The following is a 19,202-nucleotide window of genomic DNA, read 5'->3' as shown; positions in this document are numbered from 1 at the left end:
AGAACTGGCTGGTGATTGACAGCTCAGTCAGCAAACTTCTTTGATATATAAACCAGCTCCTCCTTGCTAAGGGTGCTGGTTATACTTCTAGTATTTTGGCCATGTCAGGACTCTCAGCATTCCTGTCTATTGTTAGATTGCCTGCTGTCAGTTTGTTAGTGTCAAGCACTCTGCATCTTTCGTAGTCCCCAGATCCAATTATACAGTCCAGTCCTGTGGTCTGGTCTCCTGGTTTCTCTCTGATGTCGGACCTTATCTTGTGTAAGTAGTGGTATCGCTCTTTTCAGGGCGAGTGTTCCACTTCATGGCAGGTCCAATAGGGGAAGTTCAGGGGGGTTTCTTTGAACAATCACACTAACGACTGGTCACATACAGTACTGATGATTGCTTCCTGTATATACGACGGGGTACTGATAAGTCCTTAGCTTTTCGCTCTTTATTTGTTTCTACATCAATGAAAGTTATATCATTTAAAAGCTCAATCTTTGCCATCTGCATAACATAAGAATGGCAGATGAGATCAGGCCAAAATTTGCTCACAAAGTATTGAGTCTGCAGCAGATTTCACTGCAAAAGAAAGCAGAACAGTGATGAAGTTCCTGTTTCTAAGAGGGAGGTCAGCTAAAGTCATTCACAGTGACATCATGCAAACATCTGCTATCAAGTGCCCTTCATACTTCAAAGTGAAAAATTGGGTTGCCAAATTTAAAACTGGCCACTCCAACACCAATGATGAAGACCATCCAGTGGTGATGGTTTAGATACCATAGATGCAACGACCTAAAGACCTGGCTCCAATCGGGCGTTGTTCCAACCTGAATCCACTATCCCTAAGGTACACATTGCTAAAACACAAGTTGCTTTAGTGTGGCCATTAGTGCTCCACACCCCCCTCCCTCACCCTGCCCCACTGACCCATCTTCCTGCCCAATCTGTCCTCTATTATCTATCTATATCTTTTTCTTTCACTATTAATCTACACTATGTTAATCTAGTTATTTCTTTCGCTAGTTTATACGAAATGTTATTTGAACGACATTTATGACAAAATGCACAAGAGCCATTGGAGCAATGTGTATATCAAGTTAATACGTTATTCTCTCGAAATTGTTCTTGTGTGCAAACCCAATAAAAATATTTTGAACCATAGATACCATAGATGACACCCATGACAAGATTCTGGAAGGCCAGTGACTACAACCGAGGCTCAGAAGATTTCCAGAGAAAGAGTTGGGTCAAAAAATTACAATGACCAGGACATGGGGGAAGGGGTCTGCCAAATGGGACCTAAATAGTTTGTCAGCAGACCAAAACTGTGCCTGAGTGCAAGCCTGCCGGGAATTCTGCATCGTATTTGACAGAGCCTGATGTTTTCCTGTCTTTACTGGTGACAGTAGATAAGACAGTAGATGATCCTACATCAAAAGAACAACCAAGAAAATGGAGACACAGTGGTTTCCCACGTCCAAAGCCTTTATTGAGTGCAAAAGTTGTCATGCAAGGTGATGGCGTCTGTCTTCTGGGATAAAAATAAGATACTGCTTTTGGATTTCATTCCAAAGGGGTCTACTATCACAGCTGTGTATTACACAATACTTCTAGAAAATTTAAAGAGGCATTGAAGCCAAAAAGATGCCAAAAGTTGACCCAAGATGTCACCTTCTTGCACAGAAATGCCTTGTCCCGCCCAGTGGCCATCACCCAAAGCAAACTGGCTGACCTGGGCTTCGAGGTACTGGATCATGCTTCTTATTCCCCTGATCTGGTACCCTCAGACTATTATCTGGTCTTGTACTCTGAAGAAACACCTCGAAGGAACCAAATTTACGTCCAATTCTGACTTAACTGCAGTGGCTTACATCTGGTTTGTCCAAACAGCTGCACCCCTACCATAAGGAGACCCGAGACTGCTGCTCTGACAGCAGTTTGCAGGATCTCAGAGGGTTTGCGGGTTGCCACTTGTCCAGTTTTTTTTTACTGGCCATATAAATAACTGGTAAAAACTAATTGCCAGCTGGAAGCTGACCGGGTGCAACCTGACAGGCATTTCCCTCACTCAGTCCACAGCTCCTGTTCGTCAGCTGCTGCTGAGTCTGTGACCCCTGACCTTTCCCCTTGGTGCCCGCGTTCCTGTACGTAGATGCCAGGAGGAGAGGCCAGGAGTCATAGATTCAGCAGCAATGGCCACAGTAGAACCAAAGCTGTGGAGTGAGTGAGAGAAATGTCTGTTGGGTTGCTGCCCGTCAGGAGCTCTAGAGACCACTATGGGGAACACTATTATTACTGGAGAAACTATGGTGGTTACTACTAGGGCCACTATGGGTGTCAATAATAATAGAACCACTAACAGGGGCCACTAATGGGGGTGCTATCACTACTGGAGCCACTGTTGTGCTCACTATTAATACTGGGACCACTAAGGGAGTCACTATTACTACTGGGGCTACTATGAGGATCATTGTAACTACTGGGGGCACTATTATTACTGGGACCACTACAGGGGTCATTATTACTACTGGGACCACTAACCAGGGCATTATTACTACTGGGGCCACTAGCAGGAGCACCATTAGTACTAGGGCGACTATTGGGGTCATTGGAGTCACTAAGAGGGACACTATTACTATTGGAGTCACTAAGAGGGACACTATTACAATTGGAGTCACTAAGAGGGGCACTTACTAATGGAGCCACTATTGGGGGCACTATTACTCGGACTATTACTTCAGACAAGTTTTAATGGTTTAAATATGTGTTGGATATCTTGTGTACTCGCGCTTACAAGGTCTGTAAAATGGGTGGGTTGTTTTGCATTTTTTTTGGGGGGGGGGGGGGGGGAGAGGCTATTTGACACTTTGCCTCAGGTAGCACAAAGGCTTGGCGCACCCCTGTGCCCAGTCAGAGGAATTCTTTCTGCATGAGTTGAAGAAGTTGCAACACCCCAATCAGAAGCACATTGATATCCAAGAGGACTGTGTAGAGTAACTGGATTTAATTGTTCTAGTCAATTTTTTGTGGCCGCAGCCAAAGCACTTATCAGCACCTCCTCGCAGAGCAAAACGAGCGCCGACTGACTAGTTGCATCGTCAATCGCTGCCCATGTAAATTGACTTTTACTGCGATGAGATGTTTTCATATGGAGTACATACTGAAAGAGTCAGAGACAGAAGACCTGCACCCGGTCTGTGCAGAGGACATTCCATAAGTGCCTTGATCCCTTCGGGGAGGGGTTCCAAGGGGTCCCTTCAATTAGTAGGCTATATACGGTACTACAGTATAATTTGTTATGATGGGAAAACCTCCGCACATTGCAAAATTCAAGCCGCTATCAGGACTACTGAGGTGAGCATGAAATATGCAGGTCTGGAGGTGGATGGAGTGCTGCAGCGGGAATGGTTGTCCGGGATGTCACAGCATATTCCACGCTGAGATAATCCTTGAACTTATTTTTCCGGATTTGGCGGCTATTAATAACCAGACCGGCGCTCCCTCACATCCATATTAATATTTCGCTTTGCTGGCAGTTTTCTGTTTTATTGCAGCCTCAGCTCAGCCGTATCACAAAGCATTAACCTCATTGGAACAGTAGGACGAGGGTTTTTCCGCTGGCGGCAGTATTGATGAGATTATGGGGGGCGCAGAATTCCATGATAGACAACAGCGTAACCTGTACAAAGTGCTGATCAGCGGCGCGGCATTACATCACACCGTCTGCTGGCTGATTCTTTTCCTTTATTCATCCCTGGATTCCAAGAGCCATAACTTGTCTTTTTTTCTGTCAGTACCAACGTTACGATGTTTATAGATTTTTTTTATGTTTTACTACTTAAAAAAAAACAAAAAAAAAACTTTTATTAAAAAGAAAAATGTGTTTTGCCATCATATTCATTGATCAGTTTTTATTGGGAGACCGGCTGATCACAAAAATGCAATTCTGACATCATGTATTTTGACAGCCTATGAGATAAATAATGCAATACTTGGATAGTTTAAGGCCCCCTGTCCACGGGCGTTGCGGTATCTGGGAGCAGGAGCCGGCACACGGTTCTCCGCAGGTCAGCCTATCTGATAGATAGGCTGACCGCGGAGAATTGGGGCAATTCGCAGCATGCTGTGAATTGCCGGCCGCGAGCGGAGAATCGCAATGATTCTCTGCTCGTGGACAGGTGGCCGGCGAGTTCCATAGCAACGCTATGGAAAGCTTCAGCCTGCGTGATTCGCCGGCGATTTACCGCCGGCGAATTCACGGTCGTGGACAGGGGGCCTTAAGCTTACTCTGACCCGGCAATGACAATTTTGTTTATTTTTAAATTACTTTGATAATTTTGTGGGGAAAATGGGAAAAGGGTTTATTTTTAATTTTTTATATTTTTTTCATGTTTTTTTTATTTTTACAAGTGTTATTTTACATTTGATTTTTAGTCCCCTTAGGAGATTTGAACTTGTGATCATTTGATTGCTTCTACAATATAGTGCAATACTTCAGTATTGCAGTACATTGTATTTTTGACATACCCATATTAAGCCCTGCTACAGGCATACATGGTAGCACTGCCAGTCTTCACTAGCCCCAGGGCTGCCATGCCAACCATTGGCACTCCACAATCACAGAGGGACCAATGCTGAGCTGGAGGGGAAGCTACAATCAGAGCTAGCTCTGACAAGGGCTGTTTGTGATGGGTGTCAGCTGTCAGAAACAGACGGCACCTGCTGGGTATGGAACAGGCTCAGCTCCCGAGCTCACACTGCACCTCTGTGACATGCATGCATATCACAATGGGGAAAGAGGTTAAAGTGTAACTGCACTTCAACAAGTTTTTGATGTATCATAGGGACATGAAAAATGTCTTGATTGGTGGGAGTCCAGGTTCTGATACCCCCACTGATCGCAAGAACAAAGCAGCAGAAGCGCTCATCCATGCTTGCTAGGTATGCAAATTGAAAGATGGAAAAACTCCTCTACAACGCCACCTATTGGAAGGTGGCATTCCTGCAAATCGATGTCAGACCTTTTAACAAGCCTTGTAACAATGACTGGGAATATGAGCCAAAGACAGAATCTTCGCCAGATGGTAAAGATAATCACGCTTCAGGGTTTTTGCCTCCCGTCAGTGTGCAATAGATTTCTGTCTTGGCTAGTGAAAAGCCTATAGATGTAGGTCAGGAAGGGTATCGTTTCGAGCCCCTAAAAAGGTGTGAGGAGACACAGAAGGCCATGTATGCTCCTCTGGGAAATTTATGCAAATGAGAAGATGGAACAATGCCTCTACAGTGCCACCTATTGGAAGGTAGTGTTAGTGAAATGAATACGACTATATGTTCTATCCTATGTGTAAACATTTTGTATCAGGGAGCCATCTTGTATCAGGGAGCCATCTTATATCAGGGAGCCATCTTGTATCAGGGAGCCATCTTGTATCAGGGGGCCATCTTGTATCAGGGAGCCATCTTGTATCAGGGAGCCATCTTGTATGCCTCTTTCATTTACATTACTTTTTCATTTAAAATGAGAAATTACAGATATTAAATAGTTGCTCAAAAAGCCTTGAGTGAACAGCCGAGACCTGCGCTACCAAGAGAGAGCTATAAAGCATCCAGACTGACCGGTGTGTCAGGCCTCAGTCACATGGGCGTTTTTTCGCGCGATAACGGATGCGCATCTGCAAATCGCGTGACCGACGCCGACGATTTACTGAAAAATCTGCACCTAGCAGCGTTTTCAGCGAAACGGCCCAGCGCTGCTCACTATCCTCTGCCACAGTTCGCCCATTGAATTCAATGGAGCCGGCAATACAGCCAGCTCCATTGAAAGCAATGGGCTGCCGGCAAGCGCTGGCTGAATTTTCGGGGAAGGGCTTAAAATATAAGCCCTTCCCTGAAAACCATCCTGAAAATGTGTAAAAAAAAAAAAGTATACTCACCTTTTTCCTGCAGCTGGAGTTCAACCGCGTCCAGCCGGCAGTTCTCCTGAACTGCTCTTTGTAGTATTCAGCAGGCGGGGATTTAAAATCACCCCCTGCTGAATGGGCGGCCTCTGATTGGTCACAGCCCTCACCAATCAGAGGCAGCTCTCACTAACCCATTCATGAATTCATGAATGGGTGAGTGAGTGCTGCCTCTGATTGGCTGAGCGCAGGGACCAATCAGAGGCAGCTCGGCAGCTCTCAGCTGTCCTTCAATAGCTGAGAGCTGCCTCTGATTGGTCCCTGCGCTCAGCCAATCAGAGGCAGCACTCACTCACCCATTCATGACTTCATGAATGGGTGAGTGAGAGCTGCCTCTGATTGGTGAGGGCTGTGACCAATCAGAGGCAGCCCATTCAGCAGGCGGGGATTTTAAATCCCCGCCTGCTGAATACTACAGAGACCAGTTCAGGAGAACTGCCGGCCGGATGCGGCTGAACTCCGGCTGCAGGAAAAAGGAGAGTATACTTTTTTTTTTTTTTTACACATTTTCAGGATGGTTTTCAGGGAAGGGCTTATATTTTAAGCCCTTCCCCAAAAATTTATCCAGCGCTCGCCGGCAGCCCATTGCTTTCAATGGAGCCAGCTGTATTGCCGGCTTCATTGACTTCAATGGGAGAACATTGTTCTTCTGTGCCACAGTTGTGGCACAGCTGTGGCAGAGGGGAACAATCTTAGTATATGTTCTCAATGGTGTCGGCGCTGCTGCCGCCGGCCCCATTGAGTGCATATATAGAACACAACGATTCGCAGAACGCAGATAGGCGTGTTCTGCGAATTATTGTGTCATATAATTTATCGCACATCCACATAGAAAACGGACATGTGCCTGCTCCCATTGGGATGCATTGGTTCTATAGATCTGCAGATTGCAAGCGCGTCTGCAGATCGGACCGAAAACCGCTTGTGTGACCGAGCCCTCAAGATGACTTGTTCCTCGCTGTTCACGCATGTTTCTGAATATTTATACTAAACATTTTATTGTTATACATTCCTGTATCCGTGTTCCGAGAAGCCAATCATATGTGATTGCACTGCGCCTGCGTGTTTGTTTGGCATTTTAGATGTTAAATTCTTTATCTTGCATATTCATATTTGTGTTTTAGTTTTATGAAACAATGAGAATAAATGAATTATAATAAATCTGAATTATTGTAATTAAGGCCTGTGCCTCTAGAAAAACTGCTGCCTGTCAATTAAAGATGGATACCTTGTGATCACATCCAGTTGTGTGTGGTGCGGCAAGTTATTTCCGGACCCGAATATACTTCTCACTAATTTGGACCCCAGAAGCATACCACATAGCAAATAACATTCCTGCAAGTCAATGTCAGACTTTTTAGCAAGCCTTGTAACAATGACTGGGCAAAGCCAGAGCCGTCAGTGCGTGGTCAGGTTTTCCTTCTGGAGAAGACTCCGGCTTTGAATCATATTCCCAGTCATTGGTACAAGGCTTATTAAAAGGTCCGACATTGACTTGCAGAAATGCTATGGGGCCCCTTCTCTTCTATGTATGCCAGTGGCTAGGAGCATACTCAGGCAACCAAAAGGCAGACAAAGCTAAATGATATGTGCAGAGAAGACAAATTAACCTCTTTCTGAATGCATCAGTTAAATATACACCATGCAGTCTCTACGAATGTATGGCACAGGCTCAGAAGCAGGGTCCGCTCCACATAAGCGAGCGTTAGCAGTTTTCAACAGCTGACAGCTAACGCCAACCTCTGCAGATAGCAGTTAGTGCTGATGACAGCTGTTAACTGTTCAAAGCTGATCCCACATCTAAGCAGCCAGCTGGAAGGTGGTCGGGTCCCTATCTAGCACCCCATTGGACACCTGCTATGCGAATGTAGGGTGCTGATGGGTTAGCATGGCAGCCTAAAGCCTAGTGAAGGCACCCAGCGCTGCCAAGACTAAATGCCTAATAAGCCCTGCCTGTGGCTAGTGGCAAGGCTTTATAGCCAACACTAAAAAGTACTATATACTGCAATACAGAAGTATTGCAGTATATAGCACAAGTGATCAATTGATCCCAAGTTCAAGTCCCCTATGGGGTCTAAATAAGAATATAGAAAAAGGTTTAGCTTTGAAACATATTAAAAATGACAAAATATTTAAAGTGCAAGTTCTCCCCTTTTCCCAATAAAAACTCTAAACAATAAACTAAAAAAAAGTCGGTATCACCTTCTACGTAAAGGTCCATACTATTTATTTTGCATAGTGAACATTGTAAAAGCAAAAAAAGGAAAAGAGAAGGTAAGGATCACCTTTTTTTTGTCATTCCATCTCCCCCCAAAAATTGAATAAAAAGTGAGTAAAAACCATGTATGCACCCCAAAATGGTTCTAATAAAAACTACAGCTCGCCCCACGAAAATAGAGCCCTCATGGCAACAGAGAAATAAATTTTGGCTCTTGAGAGGAGAGGATAAAAAAAAAAAAGGAAAACCCCAAAAATATGTCAGTTAAAAAGTTAGTAAAAACAGTGATGTCACAAATAGCTCTGCGTACGTTTATGTGTTTAAGCTGCTCATATTAATCGGATTATATCTCACCTGGACTCTACATCCTGCTTCTTCTGGCCGGCCACCACTAGCACCGTCTTAATGGCTCTCATTCCAAAATCATAATGGTTCTTGAAGATACAAGAAATATATAAGCATTCGCTAAAATCTGTCAGTGTCTGTCTGTCAGGGTCCGATGAGATCAAATGACATATCTGCGACTGAACATGGTCTCTCAAGCTCAATGATTCCCTGGGTACACAAAACGAGAGGATCTTTTTATACAATACAGAGTGAGGCAAATGTCTTGACACAGCCATTTAACTGGTGTAAAAATGAGAAAATTCCCTTCCTTGGTGTGGCGGACCGGGTCCGGCGGATTTGACGCACCACCCCACTATCGGCCCCACGCTATCGATCGCCTCCAGAGTACTAGCTAGGGCAGACATATCTCCCAGGCCCTCTCCAATGTTCCCGATCCTCGGAAACCCAGAGTTCGCTCCAGGCAGTGAGGGCAGAGCATTCTGTACATGGTTCACGGAGGGCAGGTACAGGGCAGAACACTTTATACAAGAAGGCCAGTGGATATCGGGGGAAACATTAAGAGGGCCCACTGCCCCAACACCACTCCCGATGTGGCAGACCCTACAGCTGAGACACTACCTGCAGTCCCTACCTCCCCCTAGCGCATTCGCCCGCCCAAAAACACAGTTTGAAACAATCTGCACAGAGGAGGGCCCATCTAGACATACCTTATCCAGACTATATAACATCCTCAACACACAACCGGAGGAGTCCCCTCCAAGATACATGGAGAAATGGGAAGAGGAGCTAGGAGTTAATTTCACCCCAGAGGAGAGAGATAGAATCTTCACTATCACACACTCATCTTCAATATCCAGTAGGATACAAGAATCTGGATTTAAGATTCTTTCCAGGTGGTACAGGGTGCCCTATCACCTACACAAAATATTCCCGACGGTCTCCCCCCTATGTTGGAGATGCGGAATGGATCAAGGAACCATGTTACACGTTTTCTGGGACTGCCCGATGCTAGCGGGCTTCTGGTCAGGGGTCTGGCAAATCACGTCTAAATTTACCCATTTTCCTTTACCAAAATCCCCGGCCCTCTTCCTCCTACATCACAGTGACATCCCGCTGGCTTCCTATAAAAAAATCCGTGGTGAGTTTTTTTTATAGGAGCGGCAAGGTCGTGTATTTCCAAACACTGGCGGCAGACAACCCTGCCATCATTGACACTATGGATAAATACAGTTAATTGGATTATGGAGATGGAGGACCTCTCTGCAGCACTAAAAGGTACACAAGAAAAGTTTCGCAGAACATGGTACCATTGGACAGTGTTCCGAGACTCAGAAGAATATCGACAGCTTCTTAGCCCCCAAACTAACTAACCCACTCTCTCACATATACTCATTTTCCAACAGTCAGTGTCTCTACTTGCTCCACCCGAACCCGAACCTTCCCTGCGTACCCCTCATGTGTCCTGTCGGTCTCGTTAGATATTTGTGAATTTAATTTACAACGAGTAGAGGTATGAAGTCAAGTATAGAGTTTATTGGAAAACCGGAAAGTTCCGGTTACTAGTAATATACCTCAGGTTATGTTTACTGCATATTTTTGAAAATGTTCTCTGATTACCTAACTTTCTAATAATGAGGTTTATCCGAATGCAAACTATGTTGTACCTTGAAAGTCATAATCCAGTTGTTCACCGAATAAATAAATGCAATAAATAAAGAATTTATTTAAAAAAATGAGAAAATTGACTTCCAATGTGTGAAAGTATTAAATGGGAGGGAGACTGAATTTTTGGTCTCCTCCACCAAAAAAATGCAACTTCCCTCCAAATTAATATTTTCACACATTAGAAGTCAATGTTCTCTTTATTACACCAGTTAAATGGGTGTGTCCAGACTTTTGCCTCACCCTGTATTATTTGCTTCCTTTTTAATTTTAGGAACATTTTAGAAACCAGACGAAAACCGCAGTCAGAGAAAACACACTCATCAGTTGGAAACGCAAAGGCATTTACATTTCCTCCTTGGTTCTTTCTGACCTAGGATATTTTCATGATGTGGACATAAAGCTCTTGGTTTGGATTCCTCCGTGCGCCGGACTGTATTGCTGTGCAAAAGTATTCACACCCTTGAAGATACAAATCTTAAATTTTGTCAGACCCCATTAATGTGTCACCTGCTGGGAGAGCTGCTTGCTTGACAGCTGATACAGGTTTATTAGCTTCCCAGATAGGGATTTTGCAGTTTTGAATCCCTCGGAGAAGAGCATTATCTCGGCGATAAGCTGGTAGTCGGGAACCATCATTGCCACCGGTCTAAACAGAGATTTCAGGTTGTCTGGGAGCTCAACGCGTCCTTTGTATCTGAAAATAGAAGACGGCATAAATTTTCATATTTACCGTTGTGTTTTTGCACAGTGTGTATAATAAGTCTGACCATACAGATATATTACACTCTAGTACTACATTGTATTACAGGTTAAGGTATTACGCTACATTATAGAATATACTGTACATTATATTATTTTAGAATGGGTCTGGGATAGAACATTCTTCATCTTTCTTAATCCAATAAGCCAGTAAGAAGAAAGATACCCCACCACTGGGGCGCTCTGGGTAACAGGTGATGGAGAGGTACTATAAAAACAATATCAGGGTGTCACCTCCCGTGGTGTTAGCTCTTAAAATGAAGAGGGCACCCCCAAGCAGACTTCCTGGGATATCTTTGGTGATTGGGCAGAGCGATGATGAAGTGCTTCGGCTGATCGCAGACATCACTACTGCACAGTCCTCTGTGTCATTACTGTGCATTGGTTGGGAGGGGTATCGTCTCTCCCCTAATGAGGGCACCTAGAAGGTGTGTGAGGAGACCCCTAGGAGGTGAATGAGGAGACTTATAGGGTCATGCATACGCCTCTGGGAAATATAGGCAAATAAGGAGGATGGAACAATACCCCTGCAGCTCCACCTATTGGATGACATCATTCCAGAATATAATGTCCGAACGTTTATACAGGTCTTTACAGACTAGTGTGTGCAGGAATGCTTTTATCCAATAGGTGGCGCTGCAGAGGTATTGTTCCATCTTCCTTATTTGCATATATTTCCCAGAGGTGCATGCATGGTCTTATAGGTCTCCTCACACACCATCTAGGTGCTCTCCTTAAGGAGGGACGATACCCCTCCCGAGCCATGTCATAGGCCTCTCACTAGCCAATTCAGAAACCTACTGCACATTGATGAGGGGCAAAAACCCCAAAACAGCTGTCTAAGTATGGATTCTGGTTTGGTTTTCAATTCCCAATCATTGTTATAAAGACCTGTATAATGGGTCGGACATTGATTTGCAGGAATGCAGTCATACAATAGGTGGCGCTGCAGAGGTACTGTTCTATCTTCCTTATCTGCATCAATTTGCATGACCACGTTGCATTCTGCTTACCTTTCCACTCTACAAGACTACCAGGGATACTAGCACTAACCCCTACACTACCTTAGACCACCAGGGATACTAGCACTAACTCCTACATCACCCTAGACCACCAGGGATACTAGCACTAACCCCTACATCACCCTAGACCACTAGGGATACTAGCACTAACCCCTACATCACCCTAGACCACTAGGGATACTAGCATTAACTCCTACACTACCCTAGACCACCAGAGATACTAGCATTAACTCCTACACTACCCTAGACCACTATGGATACTAACACTCACATCAACACCATCCTAGACCACCAGGGATACTGACACTAACTCCTATACTCCACTAGACCACCAGGGATACTAGCACTAATTAGGCCAGTGACATCATGTTCATTCATCATGTGGCCTGATAGCAGTTCTGTCCTATCCAAGTGAATGTGATTGAACCGCTGTACCACCACTATGAAATCTACGGCACTGTGCCTGGTATGTAGTGAACAAGCCGCAGAACTTGCTTGAGCACTTTCCATACAAGGATCATCCAGTTGTGAAAGGACCATTAAGGTACAGTATATAATAAGGGTGCTTTCATACAGTGCTGAATTACTCAGCAAGACGCAGCTAAAAATCTACTGCCGCAGATTTCTGCACCATAGGTCGCATGGACAGAATAGGTGCAGAATTTTCAGCGTCTTTAGGCGAGTCTTGTAGAATAGTTCCACATTGTGTGAAAGCACTGTAAGGGGCATTTCACATAGGACAGAATAGGCCGCACAACGCACCGCAAGCCGAGGAATATTCCGCAACTAAATCTGCAGGCTAACTGTGGATGTTGATGCAGAACTGAAAATGGCTTAGAACATGCCTGCAATTCCGCATCAAAATCCGTAGTTAGACCGTTGGATTTTGGTGTGCAATTCCGGAGCTGCGGATTTGGCGGCGTCCTGCGGCATAATCCCATCCCGTGTGAAAGGTCCCTCAAGCTGCCATTCATTGTAAATGTGATTCATGTATGCAAGAAAAGTTTTGGAGTTGGGAGTCAAGTGCTGACCTTAATATCAAACTTTCTACAGACAAGGAGCTTTATATAAATAACTGGAGGTTATACTGAGAACTTCTGCACATTCCATAAAAAGTCAGTCACGAAAGACAGAAGAGGCGGCTTTAAACAGAGGCGGATTCCACCAACACGTAAATTCCAGTATGCATTATGGACCATGTTCTATTTCAGACAGTCACACGTGTGAAGATCTGATCTAAACATGTGACTCGAATGAAGAAGGTCATTAAGAACCAAAAAAGGCGTCTCAGTCTCAGTACCTGAGGGCGGACAGTCCCACCACTCGTTAACGCTGAATTTTCCTCCTGTATGTATAATTTATTGCGAGAAACATTTCATATTCCGCATGTCAGGAAACAAAAAAGTCATCTTTGTACCTACCTGGGATTCATGGTAATGAAGACTCCGCAGGACATATTTAGACGGATCTCTCTTCCCTCAAATATAAACCTACATAAAACATGATTTCACAATCACTGCAGCAGAAAAACCCAGCAGGAAAGTATTAATAATTACCTTTTATTTAGCATTGAGACCCAGATGTAAGAATGTTCTAGAACTTTTTGAAGGGCGTGTATACTTTTGCAAACTACTGTAATTGCTCCAAATTGCAGCGAGACATAAATGGTTATCGTAGCTCATTCACACAGGCGTAAACATGGTCCGTATGGTTTACAAGCATAGTGCGGAATGAATAGAATCCATTGATTTCAATTAGTTTATTCACATGTGCGATTTTCGGTTACGTGAAAATATATGCAGCATATCCCATTTCGGTCTGTATTCTGTATTACGGACTGAAATAGCCAATTGAAGTCAATGCGATTGGGCAAATATGCAGTAATTACGCATGATACATGCATGTTTGTGCTTATACTACCCATGTGTCATTGCATTTCATAGGCTAAAAATTGCCTATTCGGTGAGTATTTTGTCCCAGGGTGGTAAAAGTATACAAACTTTTTCCTCCCTTCTTACTCAATATTTATATGGACAGCAAAAGAATCAAAATCCTTTCTTTATTCTGCTCTTTGACTCAATCAAGTATTTTTTTTAAATGTTATTTTATCCATATATCAAAAGATATTGAATTATCGCAGTTTTCCTACTCGCTAACAGAGCAGTCACAATAGGCTGACATTACCTGCAGACATTTCCTTTCAGCTTTGTTGTACAGACTGGGGTAGATGAGCAGAGTCATCTCATGATCATCAGAAGGGAAGAGATTTAATAACAGCTCTATTGTTGTGTCCAATGATATGGCAGGATAGTAACAGGATAAGGCTCTATATGCAGCTACCCTATTACCCCTGGTCTCTGGGGATATACCTAATTTCTTCTTGGAGACTGTAAAAATCTATGACATTTTTGTGAATACTGACTGCCATTCATCTCAGTTACCAGCCCGCTGCACCAGCTATACAGAAGATACAAGAAGGAAGTATGTCTTCCGATATTAGCTGCCCCCTGGGGAACTCATCCTGCTCTATTTTGCTCCAGAACCTCATTCCGGTAGACTGGACGGCACTTTCATGGTGATAGGTTCTCTATAAAGAAGACCTGCCATGTCCTCACATCACATAGCTTTGCTTTACTGACTATTGCAGCCTTTCTTATGTTCATGCTTAACCCCATTCCAGAATTGTTTTAATACCCAAGTGGACCCAATGCATAGGTATTAAAATGGCCTTCCTCCACCGCTGTCGCCCCTCTATCCTCCAACGTTTATTGCTTCACAATACAATTCTACAAAAAACAGGAGAGTTGGAAGGCTTGCAAACAATACCTTATGGCCTGGTTGTCCTTCGCTGTTTTGATGGCATGTATCTGAGAGGCGATTACTGACAGAACTTCAATATCAATACGGTTAAACTCATCAAAACAGCACCAAGCGCCAGACTGTGCCATCCCAGAGAAGAACTTCCCCATCATCTGCAATACACATATAAGCATTACTATTGTACTACCAGTATTAACAGCTGTGCTTCTGTTGTCATACCAACAATTTGCTAATTATTATATAGAGAGCCATCATGCGAACAATGAAAGAGATCCCCTCTGGCCACAATTTCACAGTTTATATATAAAATTAACCTACTTTGTGCATTACATTACTTATCCTGTACTGATCCTGAGTTACATCCTGTATAATACACCAGAGCTGCACTCACTATTCTGCTGGTGGAGTCACTGTGTACATACATTACTTATCCTGTACTGATCCTGAGTTACATCCTGTATTATACTCCAGAGCTGCACTCACTATTCTGCTGGTGGAGTCACTGTGTACATACATTACTTATCCTGTACTGATCCTGAGTTACATCCTGTATTATACTCTAGAGCTGTACTCACTGTTCTGCTGGTGGAGTCACTGTGTACATACATTACTTATCCTTTACTGATCCTGAGTTACATCTTGTATTATACTCCAAAGCTGCACTCACTATTCTGCTGCTGGAGTCACTGTGTACATACATTACTTATCCTGTACTAATCCTGAGTTATATCTTGTATTATACTCCAGAGCTGTACTCACTGTTCTGCTGGTGGAGTCACTGTGTACATACATTAGTTATCCTGTACTGATCCAGAGTCACATCCTGTATTATACTCCAGAGCTGCGCTCACTATTCTGCTGGTGCAGTCACTGTGTACATACATTACTTATCCTGTACTGATCCTAAGCTACATCCTGTATTATACTCCAGAGCTGCACTCACTATTCTACTGGTGGAGTCACTGTGTACATACATTACTTATCCTGTACTGATCCTGAGTTACATACTGTATTATACCCCAGAGCTGCACTCACTATTCTGCTGATGGAGTCACTTTGTACATACATTACTTATCCTGTACTGACCCTGAGTTACATACTGTATTATACCCCAGAGCTGCACTCACTATTCTGCTGGTGGAGTCACTGTGTATATACATTACTTATCCTGTACTGATCCTGAGTTACATCCTGTATTATACTTCAGAGCTGCACTCACTATTCTACTGCTGGTGGTGTCACTGTGTACATGCATTACTTATCCTGTACTGATCCTGAGTTACATCCTATATTATACTCCAGAGCCGCATTCACTATTCTGCTGGTGGAGTCACTGTGTACATACATTACCTATCTTGTACTGATCCTGAGTTACATCCTATATTATACTCCAGAGCTGTACTCACTATTCTGCTGGTGGAGTCACTGTACACATACATTACTTATCCTGTACTGATCCTGAATTACATCCTGTATTATTCTCCAGAGCTGCACTCACTATTCTGCTGCTGTTGTAGTCACTGTGTACATACATTACTTATCCTGTACTGATCCTGAATTACATCCTGTATTATTCTCCAGAGCTGCACTCACTATTCCGCTGGTGGAGTCACTGTGTACATACATTACTTATCCTCTACTGATCCTGAGTTACATCCTGTATTATTCTCCAGAGCTGTACTCACTATTCTGCTGGTGGAGTCACTGTGTACATACATTACTTATCCTGTACTGATCCTCAGTTACAACCTGTATTACACTCCAGAGCTGCACTCACTATTCTGCTGGTGGAGTCACTGTGTACATACATTACTTATCCTGTACTGATCCTGAGTTACATCCTGTATTATACTCCAGAGCTGTACTCACTATTCTGCTGGTGGAGTCACTGTGTACATATATGACTTATCCTGTACTGATCCTGAGTTACATCCTGTATTATACTCCAGAGCTGCACTCACTGTTCTGCTGGTGGAGTCACTGTGTACATACACTACTTATCCAGAGTATTGCAAGTGACCAGTTTACCCCACTGAGAGTCTGCACGATAGCTAGTAATAAATGGGAAACAATCACCTTGTAGTCCAGGCTTTCCGAGCAGTTGAACACCACACATTGCTTCCCTAAAGCCTGCAATTAAAAAGTGAAAAATATAATAAAAGCAGCACCGCGTGTTATACAACTATCATACAGTCTAGTTCTAATGCAGTAAAGTATGATCAGTCTACAAGACAGCTGATTTAGTGATCTATCAGGTATCTATGACCACAACAGACTTTCATAAAGAGAATTAAAGTTAAACTGAGGGACCAAAAGCAAACCCTCCCTGATGCCATTTGGTGATCCTGTGATTGGTTCATCCAGCGCTGCATTGATTGGCTTAACAGCGGCCAAAGAACCAATTAACACCTAGCGCATTGTGGAGGCAGGATTTATGAATTGGATGAGCCACGGCATTGATTGGCCAATTAATAAATCCCGCTTCCACAATGCAACGGCTATGATTGGTTTATCCAGCGTTGCATTGATTGACTGAGCAGCGTCCGAAGAACCAATCATAGCCATTACATCGGTTTATCCAGTACTGCATTGGTTGGCTGCACAGCGCTTGAGAACCAATCAGAACCATCGCTTCCTGGGGGCAGGATTTATGAATCCTGCAACCAGGAAATGATCTTCTGTGGACGATTGAGGACTGCAGGACGCCCGGCGGAGCTCCGGATAGCAGCGGGAGGGCCCGGACCCAGCCTGCCAGGTAAGTATGCCCTTTTTTTTTATTTTAATGGAATGCAACTAGGGCCTATTTTGGGGGTAGGGCTTAACCTTCTTGCGATACAATTGTGTGATTTTATTGCGAGAAGCAGCAGTGCGCAATTTTTCACAAGATTGCTGATGCTACAAAATCGTGAAGACAAAGCTGCGATATTGCCTCGATTTTATAGCAGCGATATCGCTGTCGCCGGTGTGAAAGAGGCCTTATTGTTGCAGAATCCACATTAGAGAATCTGTATGTGGATGGAACTCATTGAAGTGGGCTAAATCCGTGTGGATTGTTCCAATAGATTCCATCGTGTGAATCTACGCTAAGGGAGTCGCTGGCTCGGCGGTCTACACTTTAAGAAAAAAAAATATTCCACCCCTGTAACCCCTTTGGGTGCGGACTGTGAATTGGGTCAGATGACTGTCCAATGATCCATTTAAAGCAGCAGGGTTTAACCACACAGCATATAATCTGGAGCATTACTTTGGCGAGATCTTTGACCGTTTCCGTTTTTCCGGTACCAGCTGGCCCTGCCGGAGATCCTCCAAGATGCAGATCCAGAGCCCCAGTCAATGTCAGCCAGCAGCGGTCAGTGAGGGGTGTTATAACCAGACGAGAGGAGCAGCCCAGGTACTCATAGCCGTACATGAAGGAGGCTCCGGCCTGCACCACGTAGCAGGAGTTATTTTGTTTGTTCCATTCATATCGAAGCTGCCTGCAACAAAGGAGACGTTGTGGAATCACCTGCAGCCCTTCTAGAAGAAAGCAATCTGGATGCATTTACTGCATGTAGCCATAACTACAGATAGTACTGCTAACTTGTCTCTCCCTGTAAATGATGCAGATACAGATAGTACCACCTCCCTGTCTCTTCCTGTAAATGATGTAAGTATAGATCGTACCGCCTCACTGTTTGTTCCTGTAAATGATATAGGCACATATAGTACCACCTCCCTGTAAATTATGTAAGTATAGATAGTACTGCCTCCCTGTAGATGATGTATGTACAGATAGTACTGCCTCCCTGTCTCTCCCTGTAAATTATGTAAGTATAGATAGTACTGCCTCCCTGTCTCTCCCTGTAGATGATGTAGGTACAGATAGTACTGCCTTCCTGTCTCTCCCTGTAGATGATGTAGGTACAGATAGTACTGCCTTCCTGTCTCTCCCTGTAGATGATGTAGGTACAGATAGTACTGCCTTCCTGCCTGTCCCTGTAAATGATGTAGGTACAGATAGTACTGCCTCCCTGTTTCTTTCTGTAAATGACAGAGGAACAGATAGTACTGCCCTGTCTTTTGAAAGCAAGATCCTACACATAGAGAGTAAAGGCAGAAAAACATGGTTGCTGGGATCAGAACATGAAAGATTATTTTTTCTCTGTGAAACCTTAGTGTGACTGGACATTCAGACACTACTCAAGGGCCCATAATAATAGAGGAGGGGTGGGGGGGGGGCACAAACTTAAACTACTTGTCCACTGTGTCTAAAAGACAATGCTATTTAAATAAAATAATGTGCAATATGGAGTGCAGCGGCCCAGGAGTCATCCTCATCCCTGCATGCAACTGTAAGCTGGTAGAATTATGGAAGGGAGGGGGGGGGGGGGGGGTGCAGTTTTGATTTCCACCTGCTACATTCTGTTATCTTTTACGGTATGTGAG

The 19,202-nt window shown here is 43.9% G+C and overlaps 1 protein-coding gene across 3 annotated transcripts in view; it reads right to left on the bottom strand.

The window, feature by feature from the left end:
- The window catches only part of DNAH14 (dynein axonemal heavy chain 14), a 225,456-nt gene that overhangs the window by 89,800 nt on the left and 116,454 nt on the right, over positions 1–19,202 (bottom strand). For all 3 annotated transcript variants that reach the window (XM_066595168.1, XM_066595169.1, XM_066595170.1), the window contains exons 29-34: positions 18,022–18,253; positions 16,854–16,907; positions 14,784–14,929; positions 13,379–13,447; positions 10,684–10,870; positions 8,518–8,597 (exon numbers count right to left, since the gene is read on the bottom strand). In XM_066595168.1, coding sequence (XP_066451265.1) covers positions 8,518–8,597; positions 10,684–10,870; positions 13,379–13,447; positions 14,784–14,929; positions 16,854–16,907; positions 18,022–18,253 — 768 coding nt within the window. The remainder of the gene's footprint in view (positions 1–8,517; positions 8,598–10,683; positions 10,871–13,378; positions 13,448–14,783; positions 14,930–16,853; positions 16,908–18,021; positions 18,254–19,202) is intronic.

This window comes from Eleutherodactylus coqui, chromosome 3 (assembly GCF_035609145.1).
Source record: "Eleutherodactylus coqui strain aEleCoq1 chromosome 3, aEleCoq1.hap1, whole genome shotgun sequence".
NCBI lineage: Eukaryota > Metazoa > Chordata > Amphibia > Anura > Eleutherodactylidae > Eleutherodactylus > Eleutherodactylus coqui.
The sequence above is the reverse complement of the archived record's forward strand: the minus strand, read 5'-3'. Positions and strand labels throughout refer to the sequence as shown.